Source organism: Acipenser ruthenus, chromosome 44, assembly GCF_902713425.1.
Source record: "Acipenser ruthenus chromosome 44, fAciRut3.2 maternal haplotype, whole genome shotgun sequence".
In the NCBI taxonomy this organism is placed as follows: Eukaryota; Metazoa; Chordata; class Actinopteri; order Acipenseriformes; family Acipenseridae; genus Acipenser; species Acipenser ruthenus.
This window is the reverse complement of record NC_081232.1, coordinates 1,915,001-1,942,366: the sequence shown is the minus strand read 5'-3', so window position 1 is coordinate 1,942,366 and position 27,366 is coordinate 1,915,001. Positions and strand designations below refer to the sequence as shown.

At 40.6% G+C, this 27,366-nt stretch overlaps 2 protein-coding genes across 3 annotated transcripts in view; one reads left to right on the top strand and one right to left on the bottom strand.

Moving 5' to 3' along the window:
• Positions 1 to 126: 126 nt before the first annotated feature.
• On the bottom strand, positions 127 to 23,581 carry LOC117398903 (E3 ubiquitin-protein ligase CCNB1IP1). Its single transcript, XM_059012502.1, has 5 exons — positions 23,503 to 23,581; positions 14,907 to 15,212; positions 3,742 to 4,084; positions 3,337 to 3,544; positions 127 to 647 (listed from the first exon to the last, which is right to left on the bottom strand). Exons 2-5 carry the CDS (start codon positions 15,201 to 15,203, stop codon positions 644 to 646), a joined length of 852 nt encoding a protein of 283 aa, XP_058868485.1. The 5' UTR covers positions 15,204 to 15,212; positions 23,503 to 23,581; the 3' UTR covers positions 127 to 643.
• Positions 17,997 to 27,366, top strand: part of LOC117398840 (sal-like protein 2) — a 19,710-nt gene continuing 10,340 nt past the window's right edge. The window contains exon 1 of one of the 2 annotated variants that reach the window (XM_059012501.1): positions 17,997 to 18,113. In XM_059012501.1, coding sequence (XP_058868484.1) covers positions 18,107 to 18,113 — 7 coding nt within the window. In that variant the 5' untranslated portion in view covers positions 17,997 to 18,106. Of the gene's footprint in view, positions 18,114 to 26,505; positions 26,938 to 27,366 lie in introns of those variants that run through there. The other variant, XM_033997928.3, reaches the window with a different exon arrangement.

Sequence of the window (27,366 nt, the reverse complement as noted above, 5' to 3'; positions counted from 1 at the left end):
AATGTTAAAGCCAGACTGTTTCTCCTCATAGACCCCAATGTTAAAGCCAGGCTGTTTCTCTCCATAGACCCCAATGTTAAAGCCAGGCTGTTTCTCTCCATAGACCCCAATGTCAATGCTAGGCTGTTTCTCCCCATAGACCACAATGTTAAAGCCAGGCTGTTTCTCCTCATAGACCCCAATGTTAAAGCCAGGCTGTTTCTCCTCACAGACCCCAATGTTAAAGCCAGACTGTTTCTCTCCATAGACCCCAATGTTAAAGCCAGGCTGTTTCTCCTCATAGACCCCAATGTTAAAGCCAGGCTGTTTCTCCTCATAGACCCCAATGTTAAAGCCAGGCTGCCCTGTAACCAAGTTTAAAGTTACAATGCTACATCGTAACTGCGGAAAAGCATCACATTATAATTCTCTGTGAAGGAAGCATGTTGGCAATTCACAATGCTACATTATTTTTTGTATATATTTTTTTACAGAAATGTCATTTTCCAAGCCAGATTTGAACCATGCTTTAGTACATTTAATTTGAATGTGTTGCAAGACAAAAATACAATACTATATTTAAGCAGTGAAAAGCAATGAAAAAAGCCTTGAATGAGTATCGTCTGTGAAGGTCTTGCTGTCCACTATCGAAGGCGCTCGTCCTTCACCTGAATAAGATATAATAACTTTATTCTTTTCAATTTTGCACCAGAGAATGCAGTAAACATACAGTGCCGTGAAAAAGTATTTGTCCCGTCTGATTTTCTGCATTTTTGCACATTTTTCACATTGTATTTTGTGTGTGTTGTAGTAGTATATCAAGGGAATGGTTTGGTGTGCAATGTAATCAAACATGAAATCTTCAGGTGTGAAAAAGTTATTGCTCCCCCTAGTTAACTCAACTCAATTAAAGGGATAATTAGGGTCAGCTGTTTGAGTACTTTGGTTAAAAACTAGGCCTGATTTGGGCCAGCCCTGCCCATTATAAATCTGACTAACTTTGGCCCTTACCATCAGAGTGAAGTTGTCAGCACACAGGTTCTAGAGGCACATCATGCCACGAACAAAAGAAATTACTGAAGACCTCCGGAAAAAAAGTTGTTGATGCCTATCAGTCTGGAAAGGGTTACAAAGCCATTTCTAAGGCTCTGGGGCTCCACCGAACCACAGTCAGAGCCATATTGTCCAAATGGAGAAAGTTTGTGACAGTAGTGAATCTTTCCAGGAGTGGCTGTCCTGCCAAAATCTCTTCAAGATAAAGGCGTAAAATCGTCCAGGAAGTCACAAAGAATCCTAGAACAACATCCAGGGATCTGCAGGCCTCTCTCGCCTTGGCTAAGGTTAGTGTTCATGACTCCACCATCAGAAAGACACTGGGCAAAAATGGGATTCATGGCAGAGTAGCAAGGCAGAAACCACTGCTCACTAAGAAGAACATGAATGCTCGTCTCAAGTTTGCCAAAAAGCACCTAGATGATCCTCAAGAGTTCTGGAACAATGTTCTATGGACAGATGAGTCAAAAGTGGAACTTTCTGGTCCGACAGGGGCCCCGTAATGTCTGGTGAAAACCAAACACTGCATTCCACAGTAAGAACCTCATACCAACGGTCAAGCATGGTGGTGGTAGTGTCATGGTTTGGGGATGCTTTGCTGCATCAGGACCTGGACGCCTTGCCATGATTGAAGGAACCATGAATTCTGCTCTGTATCAGAGAATTCTATAGGAGAATGTCAGGCCATCCGTCCGTGAGCTGAAGCTGAAGCGCAGCTGGGTCATGCAGCAAGACAATGATCCGAAACACACAAGCAAGGCTACGTCAGAATGGTTGAAGAACAAGAAATTTAAAGTTTTGGAATGGCCTAGTCAAAGTCCAGACCTAAACCCCATTGAGATGTTGTGGTAGGACCTGAAACAAGCAGTTCATGCTCGAAAACCCACAAATGTCACTGAGTTGAAGCAGTTCTACATGGAGGAGTGGGCCAAAATTCCTCCACGCCGCTGTGAGACTAATCAATAATTACAGGAAGCGTTTGGTTGCATTTATTGCTGCTAAAGGTGACGTAACCAGTTATTGAGTCTAAGGGGGCGATTACTTTTTCACACGGGGGCATTGGGTGTTGCATAACTTTCTTTAATGAATAATTGAAATATGTATCAAATTTTTGTGTTATTTGTTCACTCAGGGTCCCTTTTATCTAATATTAGGTTTTGGTTGAAGCTCTGATAACATTCAGTGTCAAAAATATGCAAAAATGCAGAAAATCAGACAGGGGGCAAATACTTTCATGGCACTGTAAATAAAAAATGGCAGCACCAAATTAACATTTTAATTTCCTAAAATAGTAATAAAGTTATCTTGTAACTCAACAGTGTCCTTACAGGGGTTCTAGCTGATTAAATATTTTCCTAAATCTTCCTTGTGCCGCACCTCCATTTGTAGGATGTGTTGCACTTCCTAGGTCAGCTGGCTGAAGGCATGTTAGTCAATGGGAAGCAGCGGGTTGGTTAATGACAGGAAAGGAGCCAGTGAAAGGGGGTAGGGGACAAGGAAGTGCAGCACTATCTGAAAGCATGACTTGCAAACAGAGATTTCTACAACCTTGTGTAGTACCAGATATTTTGAAACTAAAATGCTAAAATGTGTTACCTTCAAAACTCTACATTTTGAGATCATTCTAGTGAATGGAAATACAACTATACAACTACAAGTACAATAAACAGGTTATACAAAATGAAATCAATCTCTCACCCACGTCTCGTACATCGTATTTGGTTTCCAATTTTTGTTTTTCATCACATCCTTGAAACTTATTTTTAGTTTGAACTTAGCAAGGTTCACATCAATATCTACTAAAGACCATTACAGATGCTTCAAGTTAGTTCCTCATATTTTCATATCACCAGTGTGAGGCTAAAGGTTAGAGAGAGAGAGAGACTGGTTTATATTAGTCTTCAATACCTGTGTGAGCTTCCCTGTAATGAACAATAACATCAGACTCATTGCATCCTGTTACCAGCAGCAATTAACCCCTCCAGCGCATCACAGTACAAATGTACAGCAGGGGCGCTCACACAGCAGAACAGATAATCCAATGTGTCTCGCTCTCTTCCTTTAGTCTCATGCTGCTGGTGCACAAATATGAGGAACTTACTGGAAGTGTCTTATGCATATATTGCTGTGAACCTTGCTGAGCTCATTCAAAATACATTTCAAGAAGGATGTGATGAAAAACAGAAACAAGATGAGAACTGGAAACCTAGTACCCTGAGCGCTGTGTGGGTGGGAGTTTCATTCTATACAGCCCAGTTGTCCAGCACGTGTTTTGTTAGCTAGGTGGCTGTGACTCCTCCCTACTGTTTCTGCATGTAGTACGAGTGGGGGCCTTCCCGGGCAGGGGAGGGGAACTGGAAGAAGCCCTCTTTCTCTGCCTCGAAGCCGGAAGCAGCAGCAGTGGGGACAGTGCCTCCCGGTGGCGGGGAGTAGAACAGCGCGTGTCTGTTCTTGTGATCCCCCTCCCCGCAGTGAGAGCGGCTTCCCTGGGGTGTGTGAAACTTAGGCTGTCCTGGAGGGGAGAGACGTTTGGAATTAGATGACTTTTCTTCCCCCCTCCAGCTCACTGAGTGTGTTAGTGGATACAGCTCTGACACTGCCACACTCCAAGCACTTGAAAGTGATAACAGATCTGAAGAGTTGATACTCCCCCCACTCCTCTCCTCCCCTCTCCTCCCCTCGCTCCCTCTCTCCCCCTCCAGCTCTCACCGACTGCTCTGGAGAAGATGTAGTTGTGGCTGCCCCTCTCCCTCTCTCTGCTCTCCCTCTCCCTCTCCTGGCTGCTGGCTGCCATGTTCCTGAGTCTCAGGCTGTCGTAGAGGCCCTGCAGTTTGTGGTGCTGCCGGTTCCTTTCCATAAGCTTCTCAGAGACGTCACTGTACTTGCGCTTGTACTCCTCCAGCAGCTTGCTGAGGGCGCTGAGCTCTCCCTTCACCCCGCTCACCTCGCACTCCTTCCCTTGCAGCCGTTGGGAGCACAGCAGCTCTGTCTGCTTCAGCTGCTCCTCCAGGCGGGACAGCGAGTACTGCTGGTGCAGGCGCTCTTGCTGCACCTGAGAGGAGGGAGAGGGATGAGAGGTGGGGAGAGAAAGAGTTGGAGGATGAAGGACAGAGTTATGGGATGAGAGGGGGAGTTAGATGAGAGGGGGAGAGAAGGAGTTTGAGGATGAAGGAGAGTTATGGGATGAGAGGGGGAGTTAGATGAGGGGGAGAGAAGGAGTTAGAGGATGAAGGGGAGAGAGGGAGTTAAAGGATTAGAGAATGTGAGAGGGAGTTAGAGGATGAGAGAGAGAGGGGGAGACAGCGTCAAGGTAGGTCCAGCCAGTACAGAACTCTACGCAATTTAAAGCCAGACAAAGAGTCCAGAAGTCTAGCCAGCACTGAACCAGGGTACCAAAATCTTTGGGGCACAGACTACAAACCTTCCGGAAACTAGGTCTCTTTATCCAATGGCCATATAGGAAACCAAAACGTATTAAACAAGTGTCACCGTCGTTCTTCTGGGTAATGTAGTTTAGAGCATCATTGCCGTTCTTCTGGGTAATGTAGTTTAGAGCATCATTGCCGTTCTTCTGGGTAATGTAGTTTAGAAACCAATCTTTTAACCCTTCCGTTCCGGTGAACATTCTACCTGTTTGAGGTCTGACTGACATAACGTGACTTTCGGCTTGTGTATCAGGACAAATACCCACCGAAAGTACACCGCATTATACCTTTCTAAACAGCTGAGAGTCTGAAGATTATTAAGGAAGTAGGATCAGAAAGAATGTTATAAATACCGTGTCTGGTTTTGATTTTACACCGGGTCGGTAAGCATTCTTGGTTGTGTAAAGCAATTTAGAATGCTCTCTGGAAATGTTGCACTTTAAAATCATGGTATATACGGTAATCGAAACCAAAACCAAAAAGATACTGAAATGCTGCACCTCATAATAAAAGGTATCTCTAAAATATTTTTACCTAATTTAGGGAAAAGTGCATTATTATTTTTTTATTTATTATAAAAAAATGTAAATCTTAGTTAGCATTAGTAATGTAATTTACCAAATAAATTATAATAATATTCTCTGATTATCAGTGTAGACACAAATTTAAGGCTGAGGCAAGACAATTAGTTAGACAATTATCGATAGCCAAGCCTGTGCATCGCTTTTGTGTAAAGGGTTGAAGCAAAGGAACATTTTTTTATTTTTTAATTCAATTTGGAATCAGGAATTATTTTTTGCATTAAGCGCAGAGCTTCTCTGCTCCCCTCAGGTCTGACTCTCTGAATCTGCATGCGATTGAGCTCACCTTCTCCCCCCTGCCCCGCCCCCTGGGACTGTTTACTGATGGGATTGCATCTGTACAGGAGTCTTCAAAGTAACAGAGCAAGTTAAGAGCGTTGTGCTAGAATTACAAATACCATATCGACCGAGCTACAATGCCTTCAGATGTTTGGCAATTCCTTTCTAAAGTAAGAAGTAAAGAAAGTAATGTCTGGGATACTCCGGTAACACACTAATTTGTGCGACCATTTAATAAGATGGCACCCTACAAAACTTCAAACAAAATCTGCATTTATTCATCTGAACTATCCCTCAGTAAAAATTAAGAAACACAACCAAGATTGTTTCAGAAGTTTCTTTGGTCAGAAGTATTAAGCATCCCGGCAACGTCAGTCCCCAGTGAGCAGGTATTCAGTAATGCTGGGCAGATTGTAAGCAAGTGCCGGTCATCGCTTAAATTAAAACAAAATGTGGACGCTATCATGTTCCTTAACACAATTAAAATATATGCCATGGACAACACTCTTGTTACTAACCTGCTGTGGACACTGATCACTTTGTTAAAATGAGTTGTTTTTTTTCTCTTGATTGGTTGTTACTCTGACTTATGGATTTAAACAATTTTTTTGGGGACTTTGCTTTGACCCCCAACTGGTACAAATCAACACGAATACGGTAAAACTAAATAATGTAATATATTTAATTACTATATGCATAAACTGATGTAATCAATTTAATATGCATAATAGTTTTTAAAGCATTACTAGCAATGTTACATATGAATCCACAGTGCCACATGTATTACTGCGTTTTCTTTTTTTTTTTTTTACCCTTTCATAACGCTGATGGATCGATGCATCAGCTTTTTTGGAGAACAATATATTGATAGTGAAAAATCAGGCATCGACCCAGCCTTACACAAATTAATGCATGCTCATGTTTATGTTAGCAGATACAATTTTACTTAAAACGAAAACAAAACCACAGTGTATTGCTACAGGGGTCACTATCGATAATCGTATCATGATGAAAAATATCACGGTTCACCATGTAAACCGATGAATCAGCACACCCCTATTCAGACGTGTTCACACCTCTAGACTCTAAATTGCCATTATGCACCAAATAAATAAACTAACTGATCTTGGGAATTATACATTTTAAATACTATATTTATAATTGAGAACTTCTGATGGAATGAATAAAGAAAGGTAAAATGCATTTAACCAAATACACACCATGGCTGGTGACTTGGAGGTGGCATTTTAATAATAAAAATGGAAATTTTAACAAAAAATGAATATAAAGAAATGTAACAAAATAGCAAAAAGCTTGTATTCCCACCGATGCTGTATTACTGTATCACTGCTATACCACCGATGCTGTATTACTGTATCACTGCTATTCCCACCGATGCTGTATTACTGTATCACTGCCATACCACCGATGCTGTATTACTGTATCACTGCTATTCCCACCGATGCTGTATTACTGTATCACTGCTATACCACCAATGCTGTATTACTGTATTACTGCTATTCCCACCGATGCTGTATTACTGTATCACTGCTATTCCCACCGATGCTGTATTACTGTATCACTGCTATTCTCACCAATGCTGTATTACTGTATCACTGCTATACCACCGATGCTGTATTACTGTATTACTGCTATTCCCACCGATGCTGTATTACTGTATCACTGCTATTCTCACCAATGCTGTATTACTGTATCACTGCTATTCCCACCGATGCTGTATTACTGTATCACTGCTATTCCCACCGATGCTGTATTACTGTATCACTGCTATTCCCACCGATGCTGTATTACTGTATCACTGCTATTCCCACCGATGCTGTATTACTGTATCACTGCTATACCACCAATGCTGTATTACTGTATCACTGCTATTCCCACCGATGCTGTATTACTGTATCACTGCTATTCCCACCGATGCTGTATTACTGTATCACTGCTATTCCCACCGATGCTGTATTACTGTATTACTGCTATTCCCACCGATGCTGTATTACTGTATCACTGCTATTCTCACCAATGCTGTATTACTGTATCACTGCTATACCACCGATGCTGTATTACTGTATCACTGCCATACCACCGATGCTGTATTACTGTATCACTGCTATTCTCACCAATGCTGTATTACTGTATCACTGCTATACCACCGATGCTGTATTACTGTATCACTGCCATACCACCGATGCTGTATTACTGTATCACTGCTATTCCCACCGATGCTGTATTACTGTATCACTGCTATACCACCGATGCTGTATTACTGTATCACTGCTATTCCCACCGATGCTGTATTACTGTATCACTGCTATTCCCACCGATGCTGTATTACTGTATCACTGCTATTCCCACCGATGCTGTATTACTGTATCACTGCTATTCCCACCGATGCTGTATTACTGTATCACTGCCATACCACCGATGCTGTATTACTGTATCACTGCTATTCCCACCGATGCTGTATTACTGTATCACTGCTATTCCCACCGATGCTGTATTACTGTATCACTGCTATTCTCACCAATGCTGTATTACTGTATCACTGCTATTCCCACCGATGCTGTATTACTGTATCACTGCTATTCCCACCGATGCTGTATTACTGTATCACTGCTATTCCCACCGATGCTGTATTACTGTATCACTGCTATTCCCACCGATGCTGTATTACTGTATCACTGATATACCACCAATGCTGTATTACTGTATCACTGCTATACCACCGATGCTGTATTACTGTATCACTGCCATACCACCGATGCTGTATTACTGTATCACTGCTATACCACCGATGCTGCATTACTGTATCACTGCCATACCACCGATGCTGTATTACTGTATCACTGCCATTCCACCGATGCTGTATTACTGTATCACTGCCATACCACCGATGCTGTATTACTGTATCACTGCTATACCACCGATGCTGTATTACTGTATCACTGCCATACCACCGATGCTGCATTACTGTATCACTGCTATACCCACCGATGCTGTATTACTGTATCACTGCTATACCACCGATGCTGTATTACTGTATCACTGCTATTCTCACCAATGCTATATTACTGTATCACTGCCATACCACCGATGCTGCATTACTGTATCACTGCCATACCACCGATGCTGTATTACTGTATCACTGCCATACCACCGATGCTGTATTACTGTATCACTGCTATTCCCACCGATGCTGTATTACTGTATCACTGCTATTCCCACCGATGCTGCATTACTGTATCACTGCCATACCACCGATGCTGTATTACTGTATCACTGCCATACCACCGATGCTGTATTACTGTATCACTGCTATTCCCACCGATGCTGTATTACTGTATCACTGCTATTCCCACCGATGCTGTATTACTGTATCACTGCCATACCACCGATGCTGCATTACTGTATCACTGCTATTCCCACCGATGCTGTATTACTGTATCACTGCTATTCCCACCGATGCTGTATTACTGTATCACTGCTATTCCCACCGATGCTGTATTACTGTATCACTGCTATTCCCACCGATGCTGCATTACTGTATCACTGCTATTCCCACCGATGCTGTATTACTGTATCACTGCTATTCCCACCGATGCTGTATTACTGTATCACTGCCATACCACCGATGCTGCATTACTGTATCACTGCTATTCCCACCGATGCTGTATTACTGTATCACTGCTATTCCCACCGATGCTGTATTACTTTTTCACTGCTATTCCCACCGATGCTGTATTACTGTATCACTGCCATACCACCGATGCTGCATTACTGTATCACTGCTATTCCCACCGATGCTGTATTACTGTATCACTGCTATTCCCACCGATGCTGTATTACTGTATTACTGCTATTCCCACCGACGCTGTATCACTGTATCACTGCTATTCTCACCGATGCTGTATTACTGTATCACTGCTATTCCCACCGATGCTGTATTACTGTATCACTGCTATTCCCACCGATGCTGTATTACTGTATCACTGCTATTCCCACCGATGCTGTATTACTGTATTACTGCTATTCCCACCGATGCTGCATTACTGTATCACTGCTATACCCACCGATGCTGTATTACTGTATCACTGCTATTCCCACCGATGCTGTATTACTGTATCACTGCTATTCCCACCGATGCTGTATTACTGTATCACTGCTATTCTCACCAATGCTGTATTACTGTATCACTGCTATTCCCACCGATGCTGTATTACTGTATTACTGCTATTCCCACCGACGCTGTATCACTGTATCACTGCTATTCCCACCGATGCTGTATTACTGTATTACTGCTATTCCCACCGATGCTGTATTACTGTATCACTGCTATTCCCACCGATGCTGTATTACTGTATCACTGCTATTCTCACCAATGCTGTATTACTGTATCACTGCTATTCCCACCGATGCTGTATTACTGTATTACTGCTATTCCCACCGACGCTGTATCACTGTATCACTGCTATTCTCACCAATGCTGTATTACTGTATCACTGCTATTCCCACCGATGCTGTATTACTGTATTACTGCTATTCTCACCAATGCTGTATTACTGTATCACTGCTATTCCCACCGATGCTGTATTACTGTATCACTGCTATTCCCACCGATGCTGTATTACTGTATCACTGCCAAACCACCGATGCTGTATTACTGTATTACTGCTATTCCCACCGACGCTGTATCACTGTATCACTGCTATTCTCACCAATGCTGTATTACTGTATCACTGCTATTCCCACCGATGCTGTATTACTGTATCACTGCTATTCCCACCGATGCTGTATTACTGTATCACTGCTATTCTCACCAATGCTGTATTACTGTATTACTGCTATTCTCACCAATGCTGTATTACTGTATCACTGCTATTCCCACCAATGCTGTATTACTGTATCACTGCTATTCCCACCGATGCTGTATTACTGTATCACTGCTATACCACCGATGCTGCATTACTGTATCACTGCCATACCACCGATGCTGTATTACTGTATCACTGCTATACCACCGATGCTGTACTGTGTCACTGCCATACCACCGATGCTGCATTACTGTATCACTGCTATACCACCGATGCTGCATTACTGTATCACTGCCATACCACCGATGCTGTATTACTGTATCACTGCTATACCACCGATGCTGTATTACTGTATCACTGCCATACCACCGATGCTGCATTACTGTATCACTGCTATTCCCACCGATGCTGTATTACTGTATCACTGCTATTCCCACCGATGCTGTATTACTGTATCACTGCTATTCCCACCGATGCTGTATTACTGTATCACTGCTATTCCCACCGATGCTGCATTACTGTATCACTGCTATTCCCACCGATGCTGTATTACTGTATCACTGCTATTCCCACCGATGCTGTATTACTGTATCACTGCCATACCACCGATGCTGCATTACTGTATCACTGCTATTCCCACCGATGCTGTATTACTGTATCACTGCTATTCCCACCGATGCTGTATTACTTTTTCACTGCTATTCCCACCGATGCTGTATTACTGTATCACTGCCATACCACCGATGCTGCATTACTGTATCACTGCTATTCCCACCGATGCTGTATTACTGTATCACTGCTATTCCCACCGATGCTGTATTACTGTATCACTGCTATTCCCACCGACGCTGTATCACTGTATCACTGCTATTCTCACCGATGCTGTATTACTGTATCACTGCTATTCCCACCGATGCTGTATTACTGTATCACTGCTATTCCCACCGATGCTGTATTACTGTATCACTGCTATTCCCACCGATGCTGTATTACTGTATTACTGCTATTCCCACCGATGCTGCATTACTGTATCACTGCTATACCCACCGATGCTGTATTACTGTATCACTGCTATTCCCACCGATGCTGTATTACTGTATCACTGCTATTCCCACCGATGCTGTATTACTGTATCACTGCTATTCTCACCAATGCTGTATTACTGTATCACTGCTATTCCCACCGATGCTGTATTACTGTATTACTGCTATTCCCACCGACGCTGTATCACTGTATCACTGCTATTCTCACCAATGCTGTATTACTGTATCACTGCTATTCCCACCGATGCTGTATTACTGTATTACTGCTATTCTCACCAATGCTGTATTACTGTATCACTGCTATTCCCACCGATGCTGTATTACTGTATCACTGCTATTCCCACCGATGCTGTATTACTGTATCACTGCCATACCACCGATGCTGTATTACTGTATCACTGCTATTCCCACCGATGCTGTATTACTGTATTACTGCTATTCCCACCGACGCTGTATCACTGTATCACTGCTATTCCCACCGATGCTGTATTACTGTATTACTGCTATTCCCACCGACGCTGTATCACTGTATCACTGCTATTCTCACCAATGCTGTATTACTGTATCACTGCTATTCCCACCGATGCTGTATTACTGTATTACTGCTATTCCCACCGACGCTGTATCACTGTATCACTGCTATTCTCACCAATGCTGTATTACTGTATCACTGCTATTCCCACCGATGCTGTATTACTGTATCACTGCTATTCTCACCAATGCTGTATTACTGTATTACTGCTATTCTCACCAATGCTGTATTACTGTATCACTGCTATTCCCACCAATGCTGTATTACTGTATCACTGCTATTCCCACCGATGCTGTATTACTGTATCACTGCTATACCACCGATGCTGCATTACTGTATCACTGCCATACCACCGATGCTGTATTACTGTATCACTGCTATACCACCGATGCTGTATTACTGTATCACTGCCATACCACCGATGCTGTATTACTGTATCACTGCTATACCACCGATGCTGCATTACTGTATCACTGCCATACCACCGATGCTGTATTACTGTATCACTGCTATACCACCGATGCTGTATTACTGTATCACTGCCATACCACCGATGCTGTAGTACTGTATCACTGCCATACCACCGATGCTGTATTACTGTATCACTGCCATACCACCGATGCTGTATTACTGTATCACTGCCATACCACCGATGCTGCATTACTGTATCACTGCTATTCCCACCGATGCTGTATTACTGTATCACTGCTATTCCCACCGATGCTGTATTACTTTTTCACTGCTATTCCCACCGATGCTGTATTACTGTATCACTGCCATACCACCGATGCTGCATTACTGTATCACTGCTATTCCCACCGATGCTGTATTACTGTATCACTGCTATTCCCACCGATGCTGTATTACTGTATTACTGCTATTCCCACCGACGCTGTATCACTGTATCACTGCTATTCTCACCGATGCTGTATTACTGTATCACTGCTATTCCCACCGATGCTGTATTACTGTATCACTGCTATTCCCACCGATGCTGTATTACTGTATCACTGCTATTCCCACCGATGCTGTATTACTGTATTACTGCTATTCCCACCGATGCTGCATTACTGTATCACTGCTATACCCACCGATGCTGTATTACTGTATCACTGCTATTCCCACCGATGCTGTATTACTGTATCACTGCTATTCCCACCGATGCTGTATTACTGTATCACTGCTATTCTCACCAATGCTGTATTACTGTATCACTGCTATTCCCACCGATGCTGTATTACTGTATTACTGCTATTCCCACCGACGCTGTATCACTGTATCACTGCTATTCTCACCAATGCTGTATTACTGTATCACTGCTATTCCCACCGATGCTGTATTACTGTATCACTGCTATTCTCACCAATGCTGTATTACTGTATCACTGCTATTCCCACCGATGCTGTATTACTGTATCACTGCTATTCCCACCGATGCTGTATTACTGTATCACTGCCAAACCACCGATGCTGTATTACTGTATCACTGCTATTCCCACCGATGCTGTATTACTGTATTACTGCTATTCCCACCGACGCTGTATCACTGTATCACTGCTATTCCCACCGATGCTGTATTACTGTATTACTGCTATTCCCACCGACGCTGTATCACTGTATCACTGCTATTCTCACCAATGCTGTATTACTGTATCACTGCTATTCCCACCGATGCTGTATTACTGTATTACTGCTATTCCCACCGACGCTGTATCACTGTATCACTGCTATTCTCACCAATGCTGTATTACTGTATCACTGCTATTCCCACCGATGCTGTATTACTGTATCACTGCTATTCCCACCGATGCTGTATTACTGTATCACTGCTATTCTCACCAATGCTGTATTACTGTATTACTGCTATTCTCACCAATGCTGTATTACTGTATCACTGCTATTCCCACCAATGCTGTATTACTGTATCACTGCTATTCCCACCGATGCTGTATTACTGTATCACTGCTATACCACCGATGCTGCATTACTGTATCACTGCCATACCACCGATGCTGTATTACTGTATCACTGCTATACCACCGATGCTGTATTACTGTATCACTGCCATACCACCGATGCTGTATTACTGTATCACTGCTATACCACCGATGCTGCATTACTGTATCACTGCCATACCACCGATGCTGTATTACTGTATCACTGCCATACCACCGATGCTGTAGTACTGTATCACTGCCATACCACCGATGCTGTATTACTGTATCACTGCCATACCACCGATGCTGTATTACTGTATCACTGCCATACCACCGATGCTGTATTACTGTATCACTGCCATACCACCGATGCTGCATTACTGTATCACTGCCATACCACCGGTGCTGTATTACTGTATCAGTGCTTCACGTGTTGTTTGCGAGTACATGCAGGGAAAAAAAATGGCATCATGCTTTGTTATCTTGCTTATAAATTCACCACAAACAGAGCAGAGCATGACAGTTAAAGTGAAAAGTGTGCATTTGTTTTTGAGTGACAATGTTTTTGAGTCCAAACTCAAACAATATGAGCTCAATAACCACGCTTCTGGGGGTGCGAGGGGAGTAATCTTTGGCACCAGACCAAATCCTTTGGCGCACATTGTGAAAATTCTATAGATCTGCACTGACCTCTATTCAATATGACAGCCTCAGAAGCCCTTCCTGGTAAGTTCCAGCCAGTACTGACCACTATTCAACTGACAGCCCCTGTACTCAGTTTTGAACTCTATTTAATTCCCAGCCCCTCTAAATTTCCTTGAGTTTAGTGTACGGCAGAAAGCAGCTTAAACATTTAAAGGGAAAAAATTTTAAAAAATGTTACAATTAATACTGTAGTTGTTTTATGCAACCAGCCCTTGAACCCTACCTAATGCACAGCCTCACTCCAGCTGGTAGGTCCAAAAGGCAAATGCCTGGGAGCTGATCTCCAGCACTGTCTCCGGTCTCAGTCCTGCCAGCATTCAGCCCCTATCTGATTCACTGCCTCACTCTACCTGGTATAATCCAGATAATGCTGAACCCTATATCATCCCCAGCCCTTCTATTCAGCACTGAACCCTGTTTCATCCCCAGCCCTTCTATTCAGCACTGAACCCTGTTTCATCCCCAGCCCCTCTATTCAGCACTGAACCCTGTTTCATCCTCAGCCCCTCTATTCAGCACTGAAGACTGTCTGTCTAACTCCCAGTACCTGGTAGGTCCAGAAGGCGAGTGCACGGGAGCTGATCTCCAGCACGATCTCCGGTCTCAGTCCTGCCAGCACCATGGCCTTGTACTCCTCGGGGGGGCTCAGCTCGGAGCGCACGATGTCTAGTTTCCCGGACAGGGCGCTGCTGCAGGCGGGGCAGACGGCGGGGGAGCGGCTAAACTCCCCACTCCCGTGAGGGTCGCAGAAAATGTGGGAGCAGGCCGTGACCCAGGCGAACCCTGACAGCTTGGCACGGCACTTAGGGAAGTTACAGAGCAGAGTGTCCTCGTACAGAGCCATGCTGAGAGCCTGAGACCAGGGAGAGAGGGAGAAGCACACTGGGGTTTAAAGGACGGAACATTTTTTGAAACATTTAGGGTCATATTTTCAAAGCGTTTCTTCCATTCTTTATTCCATTTGGAGTCCTTAAGAGTTTGATTTGAGTTGTGTTACTTATATAAGAGTTAATAGACTGGAGTAAACACTTTGAAAATATGGCCCTTAGTGTGTTAAACCATTATTCCAGATCAAGGACATGCAGGCCAAATATAGGTGTTAGCCTTCATGTCTACATACAGTCAAACCTGACATATCCGATCCTGTGAGATCCAATAGCCTCTATTAACCGATGGACCTCTGGCATGTGTCATTCACAAAGGCTGCTACCAATTAAACTCTACAGAAGGCACTTCATTGCACATTTTATTATGGATCTAAATCGGTAATTTCAGCTCTTAGAAGGACTTTGGCTGAGACGTAAAACCAAGGTCCTATTGTAAGTGACTGCAGCAGCCGTTGTTGATGCATAGTTCATCCCCTGGTCTCTGTAAGTCGCTTTGGATAAAAGAATCTGCTAAATGACTAATTAAAAATAATAATAATACTTATTATTATTATGATTATTATTATGATTATTATTATTATTATTATTATTATTATTATTATTATTATTATTATAATAATAAATGATTCAGTTGCAGATTTAAAAAAAAAACAGAAAAGAGTGGATTTGGGAATTCAGTTTCACTTTTTACTTGCTGACGCTTCACGTAAAACAAACTTCCCAGTTTAACCGTGTTCAATAAAAGAAAACAAAGGAATAATATAATTATTACTGTTAAAAAGCTGAAACAAGATTAATAATAGACTGCAAAAACTGTGCAAAACTTATGCAAAGGAAAAATATTTGCCAGACTGTACATATAAGATATGAATAAACGATGCAGCTTTTGCTCCCACAATATTGTGCAATCTATGAAATCGCCCTGTATAATTAAAGTTAACAGAATGATCAATAATCTCCAATTTGCACAATAACAGTTTTATTACAACAGTGAAAGCCATTGTGTGCTTTTATATGAACCTTGTTAATTGCAAATTTCACAAAGCTTACAATTAAACACATCTTTAACCACATGGTATGTGCAAACAGGTCAGTGTAGGATCCCAAGCAGAAATACGACCCAATCATTTTTAGATAGCCGAAATCTTGTCGTGTTCGTCTTGGAGTTGTCTAGCGAATGATCCCACCGAGGTGCAGAGAATTAACTTTACCCAAAGCCAATCTGAAGAAGATCTGATCATCCCTTCATGTCAAAGTGAGCTAGTTTGAATTACCCATCTGAGTTTTCATTTCTTCATATGAGACTGAATTATTCTCCAGGAAAATAGATATAATAAAAAAAAAAAAAATATACATTGTCAAACTCTTGAGTGAACGTGTCAATTATCAAATGTATTTTTGACAGAAACTAATGTTTTCAAAAATCAGTTTTATTAAAAACATAATAGCACTGGAACGTGGTCCCTGATATTTGTCTCCAGTCAGTCGGTTCCAAAGCAGGAAACGGGTACCCGGTCTCAAAGGAACCGGTTCACGCATCTCTAGTAAACACCCCAGTCCAGCTACAAATCCAGCTGGAACCATCGTCAGATGCAACCGCTAAAAACGTGAAGTCAGTGTGATACCTGAAGAAAATGCGCTGAGCCGATAAAGACCCTTGTAGAACACGCGTGGTTGTACAGTAGTTTAAAGTAACATTGCAGTAAAAATGGAAGGCTCTTTTTTAATGTCTACCATATTACCATTAAAGATTGTACAGGGGGCTCCCGAGTGGCGCATCCAGTAAAAGCACTCGCTAGAGTGCAGGATGCGCTCTATAGCCTGGACATCGCGAGTTCGAGTCCAGGCAATTCCACAGCCGACCGTGGACGGGTGCTTCCAGGGGGCGGTGCTCAATTGGCCGAGCGTCGCCCGGGGGGAGGGAGGGTTAGGTCGGCCAGGGTGTCCTCGGCTCACCGCGCACCAGCGACCCCTGTAGTCTGGCCGGTCGCCTGCGGGCTTGCCTGTAAGCTGCCCAGAGCTGCGTTGTCCTCCGACGCTGTAGCTCTGAGGCGGCTGCACGGTGAGTTCGCAGTGTGTAAAGAAGCAGGCGGCTGACGGGCACACGCTTCGGAGGACAGCGTGTGTTCATCTTCGCCCCTCCCGAGTCAGCGCAGGGGTGGTAGCGGTGAGCTGAGCCTAAAAAATAATTGGGCATTTCAAATTGGGGAGAAAATAATAAAAACTAATTGGCAACGACTACATTTATAAAAAAATAAAAAAATAAAAAATAAAAGATTGTACAGTACTTATCAAGGTAATGTTGCATTTACCCTCTGAAAATACAATTTACAATCAGTGGTAAAATTAGAGGGTAAGTTACTCCCAGACCCAAACCCTTATCTGGAGCGCTGGTTACAGGCTTTGTTTTGCAATACTTGCCACTGGTTTTCTTTGTATTTCTTTAAAATGCTTGCCTGTGTTTTACCATGTTTCCACTATGCTGTATTACACTTTGCTATGCTTTTACAATGGTAAACCTTTATAAGGGCTGTGGGACACTACAGCCTTGAGAACCAATATCTGTTAAAACGAAGGAAGAATGTAGTAAACACCATGACACCACGAAGGAATTGCATTTCAAAATTAATTAAACATGACTGGGACGCTGTTGTCTGTCTGCAGCTTTAAGTCCTCATTTTAAACTTTAAAAACACATAATTCCAAAAAAATATCTATTTCTAAACTGGACAGAGGTTTATGCTGGACAAAGGAATCGCGAGCTACATCAGCATTATCGATCACAACGACAAATCATTCGGTCCCCGTTGTTGCCAAGAGACGGTGACAAGGTCGGAACACAGGGCAACTGGAACGGACTATGCAAGGTAATGTCGCTGCGTGAAAAACACTGCAGCAGAAACTGAGACACACACACACACAGAGAGACAAACAGACAGGCACGTCGTAGTGACAACACAGATGCCTCAATAACAATACGGGACAGGGATCGGACTGAAATATACTGTACATTTATTTACGAGAAACGACATACTGACTGATGCAGAAGATTTAACATGTGCAGATTTAATTAAGGATCTGAGCCTCTCCTGATGCCGTTCACGGCGTTGCTGACCAGCTGCGTATCTGCAGAAATAAGCGATTTAAAATGTGTTTAATAATTTGAAACATGGACGGGACGCGATAGAAGAGTTTTTTTTTGTCACGTTATCATAAACAAGACTGGGTGAGTTTTCAGATTTGTTGTTAATATAAAACATATCTATAATAATAATAATAATAATAATAATAATAATAATAATAATAATAATAATAATAATAATAATAATAGCACTTATGATGATAACGGTATGTAACAGGTGTTATGTAAACCGGGGTGTATAGTCAATACGTTGCGGAAAGTGACTTTGTAATTCGTTGAGTACTATATTTTCCAGACAGACAGACAGACACAGACAGACAGACAGACAGATAGATAGATAGATAGATAGATAGATAGATAGATAGATAGATAGATAGATAGATAGATAACATAATATCGATACGCGTTAAGTTTCTCTGTTGAATAATAATAATAATAATAATAATAATAATAATAATAATAATAATAATAATAATAATAATAATAATAATGTTAGACATGCAACAGATTTTTTTCGCATTGTAAATTATTTAGTACATAATTTGTATTCTATCAGAATATTTTACAAATGACTATAGGCACAACAACAAAAAAAAATCCCCCCTCCTCCAATTGTGTTTTATCTTTTGGACAACAATAAACCTCGAAAATCAAGAATTAATATTTCTGGTATTTCAATAATATTTTCTCTTGCGCTGTAGAAGTTTTAGGCTGAGCACAAAATGATTTGTTCATACCTCCTATGGTAAATTGAGGCAAAGCTGGCAGTCACGCTGACTCATCATGTCTCAGATGCTAGTGTAATGTGTGTGTGTGAGAGACACTGGAAGTATCCCATTCTTCTCCGTTTGTTTTGTGGAGTGGATCTTGCAGTGCGATATTATAGGTAGTTCTTCATAAACTCTGCACAGATAAAAACTAGAATAATAAAGTCAAGCAAACAAACGGTTCGACAAGTATTTATTTTTTTAATGTAGATTGGTTAAAAATCAATCGTTAAAATACTACTAAAAATAAAAAAGTATGTAAGATTCAAATATTATTTTTTTTATTAAAACGACAATATAACGACGTGTTACCGTTGAAATACTCTGTACAGTAATTTATGGGATGATAATGTAACAACGGTTTGTCAAAACTGATTACCATTTACAGGTATTAACCGTAATGAGCCCACTTTGTGAGTAGGTCGACCAGTCTTTAAATGTAAATCCTCATACAGAAGGCCTATGCCCGTAGTCGGTAAAACGCACATTATCAGAATACGTCTGTTTTGTTTCCTAATTATTATAAGACTAAAACCAACTATGTTTATTAGATTGTACGTTTAAACCATCCCTGTAAATAGACATTTATCTTTTAAACTATCGTCTACATTTTTACATTAAAAGGCTAGTAATTCTATAGTCATCTATATATTTTACTATTGCATTGATTTTCACACACTGTATTCAATTACAGTGGGTTATATGTTTCAATAAACTGTAAATAGTTTAAACTTTTTGATGAAATGTTAAAATCTGTGCAAACATTTGGCTGATGTTACTACCAGTATTATTTTTACTGACACTAAGCAGCTGATTTCACTGCTGCCAGTAGCTGCACAAAGCTAAATCTTATTATAACTACCCTCTTCCGTTTCGCTAAACTGGAAGTAGTTTTATACTGGGAATAAGAATCCCCCAAAACATAGCTGCCAGGAGATGTTTTACTGGTTCTAGTCACTGTGGCTTTAGCAATGAATAGCTGAAAATAGTTTCTGCCCTGCAATCCAATAATTATTTTACTTCATTTAAAAGGCCAATAGTCTATAACTGTCCTTACAAGTTAAGACCAGAAATGAAATACACAAATGCAAATTAAATATCTACTTGCTGAAGTGGTTTTTATTTTAGCCAGCGAGGTGCTCACTTGTGGAAACAATGCACTAGCAAAAGCCATAGGGCAGTGACGTCAGCTCCTTAGCAACAAGCCTCCTATGTTGGGAATTGATTCTTTCAATACAGCGGGTTTGTGCATTTGAGAAAGGAGAGGAAGACTCGTGAAATTAATTGGAGACTTTGAGTTGATGAGAACTAATTACCCTCTATAATAATTAATTAAAACGATGTGCTACTTTTTATACGAAAAATGAGAAAGCAGGTTGCGTAGAGGACTTATACTGGACCCTGACACCCCCGATAAAACGAGGGAGTGGTTGTACAGTATTTGCAAGCCTATTTGTTTTTCTGTGGGTCTCCCGCTATATCACGGCCCTCGATATATAGCGGATTTATACTGGACCCTGACACCCCCGATAAAACGAGGGAGTGGTTGTACAGTATTTGCAAGCCTATTTGTTTTTCTGTGGGTCTCCCGCTATATCACGGCCCTCGATATAGAGTGGTTGTACAGTATTTGCGAGCCTATTTGTTTTTCTATGGGTCTCCTGCTATATCACGGCCCTCGATATATAGCGGATTTATACTGGACCCTGACACCCGCGATATATTGAGTGGGTGTGTATTTACTAAGGAAGTTCTTAAATATACCCACCCATATGGTGTATATTTGCAGAAATGAACTTGTTTATCGACACATTCTTATTGTTTCCATGTGTATTGAATCCTATGTAGACTCCTCTGTTCAAAGTGGGCCAACATCCATACACATGGAAAAAAATCTGAATGTGGCCTTAGACAAGTTCCTGTCTTCAAAATACACATACAGTTCCATTAGAGGTTGAAACAACTTCCATAGGACATATTTCATTTTTGGCCGCCACTTGTAGACAAAATTCCTATCTATAGACCATTATCCTTTTCATCTGGTAAGATCAATAAAGCCATTGATTTCAGTACATGACAACTTACCAGCAAAGGTGCCGCACTCAATTGGGTCCCCCTTTCCTTTAAATGTAATCTCTTACATAATCAAATCAAATGTTATTTATATAGTGCCTTTCATACAAAAAGTAGTATCTCACATCACTGTATCATACAAAGCAAAGAAAATCACAATACAGTCATTGGTCTCAGGATCCCAAGACATGTCACACACAAAACTGACAACAACTAGAAAGCAGTCTAATAAAGAATATTTTGAAAACTGCAAATAAAAAAACAATATAAAAAGTTTAAAATAAAAATGTAATAAAATTATAATTAAAAAAGGACAAAAAAAATGTGTTGATCGTAAAATAGGGATAAGGGTCTCCACACACTGGACACGATGCGACAATACCATTCACACCAGTGGCAGTGTCATAGCAAATTGAACTGAATGAGCGAGACACCACAGGTTTTAGGATAACAGAGAAAAGTGCATTACAATAATCAATTATAGATTAAACAAAAGCATGCATTAGTGTTTCAGCATCTCCTAAGAAAGTGTTATAGGGAACTAAAAAATAAACAAAAGGGACCATTTTTTGACTGCTGCACCCCTGGCACAACTTACTGATAAATAATATGAAAAGTTTAGCATGAATATGTTGAACTTCATGCAGGACTCAATTTCACGTAATGATTTTTATTTACTTTTACTAGTAAACACATAAGAACAAGAGGAGAGCATACAGCCCATCTGTGTTGGTCTGCTCTTGTTTGGCAAGTCTTAAAGGATCCCAATGATTCAGCACCACCATGGCGTGGTAACCCATTCCATACCCTCAACACTCTCTGTGTGAAGAAAGGTATCCTTCTTCTGTCCCATGTCTATGCTTTAACCCAGAGGAACCCTTTTTAAAACTAATTATGAAAACTGAGGAAAAGGCAGATCGCAATATTCCACAATAGTGAAAGACCATTTTAATAAAGTGTACATGAAATGTGTGTTCTTTTACAAAAGAGGAGTTTCAACTAAATATTTTAGTTTTACTAATAACATGAAGCGCCAACTGAGTCAACATCTAATGTGTGTGTGTGTGTGTGTATATATATATATATATATATATATATATATAGAGAGAGAGAGAGAGAGAGAGAGAGAGAGAGCCACTACAAAATCCCTTTAATGAAATGTTCGCCAAAGAAAATTGTAAAGCGAGTCACTTATATTTATAAATGAAATGGAAAGCCGCCCGCTGTGACTAATTGCTTTCTCCGAGTTTCATTCAGGCACAGTTATCCAACCAGGCGAAATGACCACCTTTGTGCGAAAGCTATTGAATTGACTGTGTCATCTGCTGCGTACAGATAAGTTCGTATATTCGGTATTATGAGTTTAAGTAAGTCAACGCTTCACTGATTTCCTCTATAAAGCAGATGATACGGTATTTGTAAAAAAAAAAAAAAAAAAAAAAAAAAAGGGTTTGGAAAATAAAGACATTCCGTGAGAAACTAAATCTTTTCGGGTTTCAAAATCACCCCTGAAAATCGATATTTAAAGCAGAAGCATTATGTGAAGTCCAGGTAGACTTTTTGTACTTTATTTATGCAATTTCCTTTTCCACAAAGTAGTATTGCAAACGTATTCAGTATGAACATTATCCTGGTTTATTACCATATCATCCAGGTGGTTTGCAGATTTGATAACGGTTAGGCTTACTATATTTGGGAACCTTTTCTGCTAAAAACGTGCATTAATAATAATGTAAAGATACAGTATTTTTGTTACCTATAATTGAATTATGTCTTTTTGTACGGCAAATCGTTAGACAGGCCTATTATTACCGTCTCAACACAGTACTAAACAATAATGTATGACAAGTCGAAGCAAAGTAATGTTGCAAACAGTCAACTACACTTTTTTTTGTGAATAAATAATTACACTGGCTACCGGTACTGAGTGCTGTAAGATCTGCTACATATTAGTAAAACATTATAGGTTGTATTAGCTACCTACCAGGACAATAAATCTCACGAAATAGTTGCTGCTACTGACCTTACTGTAGATGTAGATTAAAATGAACCTTTTCACTTGTCTTTTTTTCATTGCAAAACTAAGACTATGTTAATAAACCTTCAAAAATAACGTATTTACATATTTTCGAATTGGTTGTATCCCTCTTGTTGACCAAAAAACGTTATTTCTAGCTTTACGCTTAGGCTTTGTGAATTGTGACCCTTTTTGAAGGAATTACTGTATTTTAGCTTCAAGAGCCAATATAACTAAATAAACACTGACCTACTTACTTTATTAGTGTCGTTATTTTTAATAACCGTGCTAATTCTGCCATAGACTTCACCACTGCAGCTCAGCACCTGACTTCCAAATTCAAAATCAGCCGTTAAGACTGAGCTCGCGGTATTTTACAAGGCCAAATGAGGGCGGGTGTAGAACAGCGTTCTGACCCGTGATTGGTTGTTTTGTGCCTAGAAGATTCTGTTAGAGCGCTAGCTCACCTGCCGTGCAGCCAATCGGAGGCCAGCTAATGATGTCGCAGTATCAAATCGTTCCTTCAAAATCTCGGAGTCTTGCAGATAATTCTAAATAAAACAAAATCGTTTTGAAATGAAAATGCAATAATTATAGTCATGAATCATTGATGTAAACATACATTAAAATGTCAAACAAGTACAGGAATTAAAAAGGAATGTAAACGGTGCATTTATAGAATACGACGTTAACCTGGCTATATAAAAGGTTGCAATCTGGCACAATTTCACTTTAAACAAACGGAGGTATCAGAAGGCATGACCTGTTGAGAGTTCAGTTCGTTTACATTACCCTTTCGCTCAAATCGCCTCCACAACTTGAAAACAGCTTACTAATATCGTTCCGTGACACCGCGGATTGCAATTCGTTTTTATTTATTTATTTATTTATTTATTTATTTATTTTGTAGTTGTTTTTTTGTTTTTTTTAATTGCAGCTGTAGTTAGACTACAGCTACATGGCGTAAGGCATATCGATAGAAAAGTATATTCAATAATTTATAAAAGGGTATAACTTTTTCATAAACTGCAGGCTATATATACAATGCGGTAACTTTTTTATACAATATAGCACTTGTGGCCATTTGTAGTTCCAAAGAACCATTTATTTTATTCTGGAAAACCACCTAAATATATACAAGTAAACGTTTTTTATTTATTTATTAAGTGTTTATCCTGTGTAAGATGTGGGGAGAGGGAATTCGCTTTTTTAAAATACAAAAAAAAAAAAGTGTTTTATGAATTCCCTTTGGGAACCCTGTACCACGTGGTTTGTAAGGACAGCGACCGCTGAAAGGAGTGCATTCATTTCTTTTATCTCTCTCTCTCTCTCTCTCTCTCTCTCTCTCTCTCTCCACATTTTCCAACAGCTTTCTTGTACCTACAGCGAGCTGCGAGCCCCCCTCGAAAAAAAAAAAGGAGAAAGTCATTCATGTGTATCCAGAAAGCTTCTGTCCGGTTCGTAACCTATTCAAACCGTTTAGAGAGAAGCTCTCTTTTTATTACAAAGGAGGCGGGAGGGGCATCGAGGTGTGTGCTGTGTGACGCATTTCACCGCGCGTCTCCAGCCTTTATCAAAGGAGCGAAACAGCGTGGCGCGGTGCGTGATGAGCCAAGCTGCAGCATACTATATAATACAAGCCCCCAGCGCAGTTAGTCCTATTCCTTATCTATTTCCTCAAGTGTTTGAGCATTACAGGTAAAATCTAACGCAAAAGGTTTGAAAAGCATTTTTAGTATGTGTATACATTTAACTGTCAGTCTATCAGCATAAGAACACAAGAAAGTTTGCAAACGAGAGGAGGCCATTCATCTTGCTTGCTTGGTTGATAGTAGCTTATTGATCCCAGAATCTCATCAAGCAGCTTCTTGAAGGATCCCAGGGTGTCAGCTTCAACAACATTACTGGGGAGTTGGTTCCAGACCCTCACAATTCACACACACACACACACACACACACACACACACACATCTATACAGTCTAATACTCTTCATCATCCTGTTAATGTCCTCTTCCCTCACATTTATCAGTCACACACTTCCTGGGAAAGCGTGAGATTACAAGGCTTACAATATATAAAATAGCATGCGGTAGCATACAGACCAAAGTGTGTTTATTACAGCTTTCTTAGGGTTAACGATTAAATGTGTTGTGCTGTACAAAGTAACACACTGTGATAACGACCCCTATTGTAATCAGTTCAATATCTTACTATATCTGTTCTTTCAGATGAAGATGGGCTTTTGTCCGAAATGTTCTGAAACAAATTATTTCTTAAGCATTTCTTTTGTATGCATTCCAAAAAAAACCCACTTTTTATCATTCTATATTTTTTTCATTCACTTCAGTTCGTTTTAAAACGAATGTTTGTAACTATATTCACAGTCGAAGTATGTTATTATATCTACTGTATATCAAATCCAATGAATAGCGCTCTCAGAAGAGACTATGGGAACGCGAGGGAGAGAGATGGGGGAGAGAAAGTCATTAACAAGTTTTTGTCCGGTTGTTTTGGGGGATGGTTTATTAAGTCAATGGGGAGCTGATGTTCATTGGAACAATGCAAGAGCCACACACACACACACACACACACACACACACACACACACACACACTGACACAGACACACACACACACACACACAGACACACACACAGACACACACTGACACAGACACACACACACTGACACACACAGACAAGGAGTGAAATTCGACAACGCATTAAATAGTGGCCCTTTAGTTCTTAAAAACGTTTTTTTTTTTCAGGAGTTACTTACTATCTTTGTGGGGACTTTTTTTGATAGTAATACCTGCCCCCCCCCCCCCCCCCCCCCATAGGACGCTTAAAAAACTATGTTTTATTGAAAGATTTTTTTTATTATTATTATCTGAAATGTACACGATGTATGTCATTCCTTCTAGGGGATAGGCAATGTGTAAAAAGTGACACATGTTTATGTTGTGTAGCCTAAAAAGTGGTGTTTTATTAGATAGACGATACTTTGTTTGGAACACCTCTAAAATATAAAGTGTTTTGTTCAACTTCACGCATGTAATAAACTATTGGCTGCGTGCATAATGTTATGGGGGAAGGGATTTAGGAGTTTGCGTCCCTCTCTATTTAAATGTAAATGCAATTGATCGATTTATGTTTGTGCGTGAGAGAGAATTGAGACAGAGAGAGAGAGCGAGAGGGGGGGTGGAGAGAGAGAGTGAGGGGGATGGAGAGAGAGAGAGAGAGAGAGAGAGAGAGAGAGAGAGAGAGAGAGAGAGAGAGAGAGAGAGAGAGAGAGACGCGCCGGTGCATATAGAACGGGCGATCCTAAAGCCACACGAAACAACTTCACTGGTTCAGATTCGCATCTATTCTGTATGACGGGGATGTAAACGATAAACTGCAGTTCTTGACTTTTTCATTCTTATATCTTTTCGGTTCTTTGTTTGCAAAGTTTTAGAGGAAGCAGAGCGAATTTTTAAGTGAAAAGTTAACGAAATAATAAAAAAAACGAAGGTATTCCGCCTCGTGTTTTTTTTTTTTTTTTTTTTGTTTGTTTTTTTAGCTAAAGGTATTAGCCTTAGTGGCATTTATTTATTTATTTATTTATTTAAACTATGTCACGAAGGAAACAGAAACGGCCTCAGCAACTGTTAAATTCAAACCTGGACGGTTCGCTGGTCACTTCTGCAACCGGTAAGTTATACTTTAACACATAATAACGAACAATCCGTATGTCCTAAAAAGTTAATGAAAGTCGTTATTATTATCCGATGTTTACAATTGCTATAAATTGATCATTTTCTTTATAAGTCTGGAGAGCGTGCTATCATTTATTGGCAACATGAAAAAGCTGGTCAATTGCAATTTTGTAAATGTGTTGCATTGTTAATTCGCTATTGTTAATTCCAGTGTGAATTTCTCAGGAGAGTGCCGGTGTAGTTTAGTGTGTGTGTGTGTGTGTGTGTGTGTGTGTGTGTGTGAGTGTGTGTGTGTGTGTGTGTGTGTGTGTGTGTGTGTGTGAGAGTGTTGTGATGACATTCACAAAGCGCCACAAAAAACATACAGTAATAAACCTGGTTTGTAGACCTGGGCAAACAGGTTATCATAGGTTTGAAACTGAAG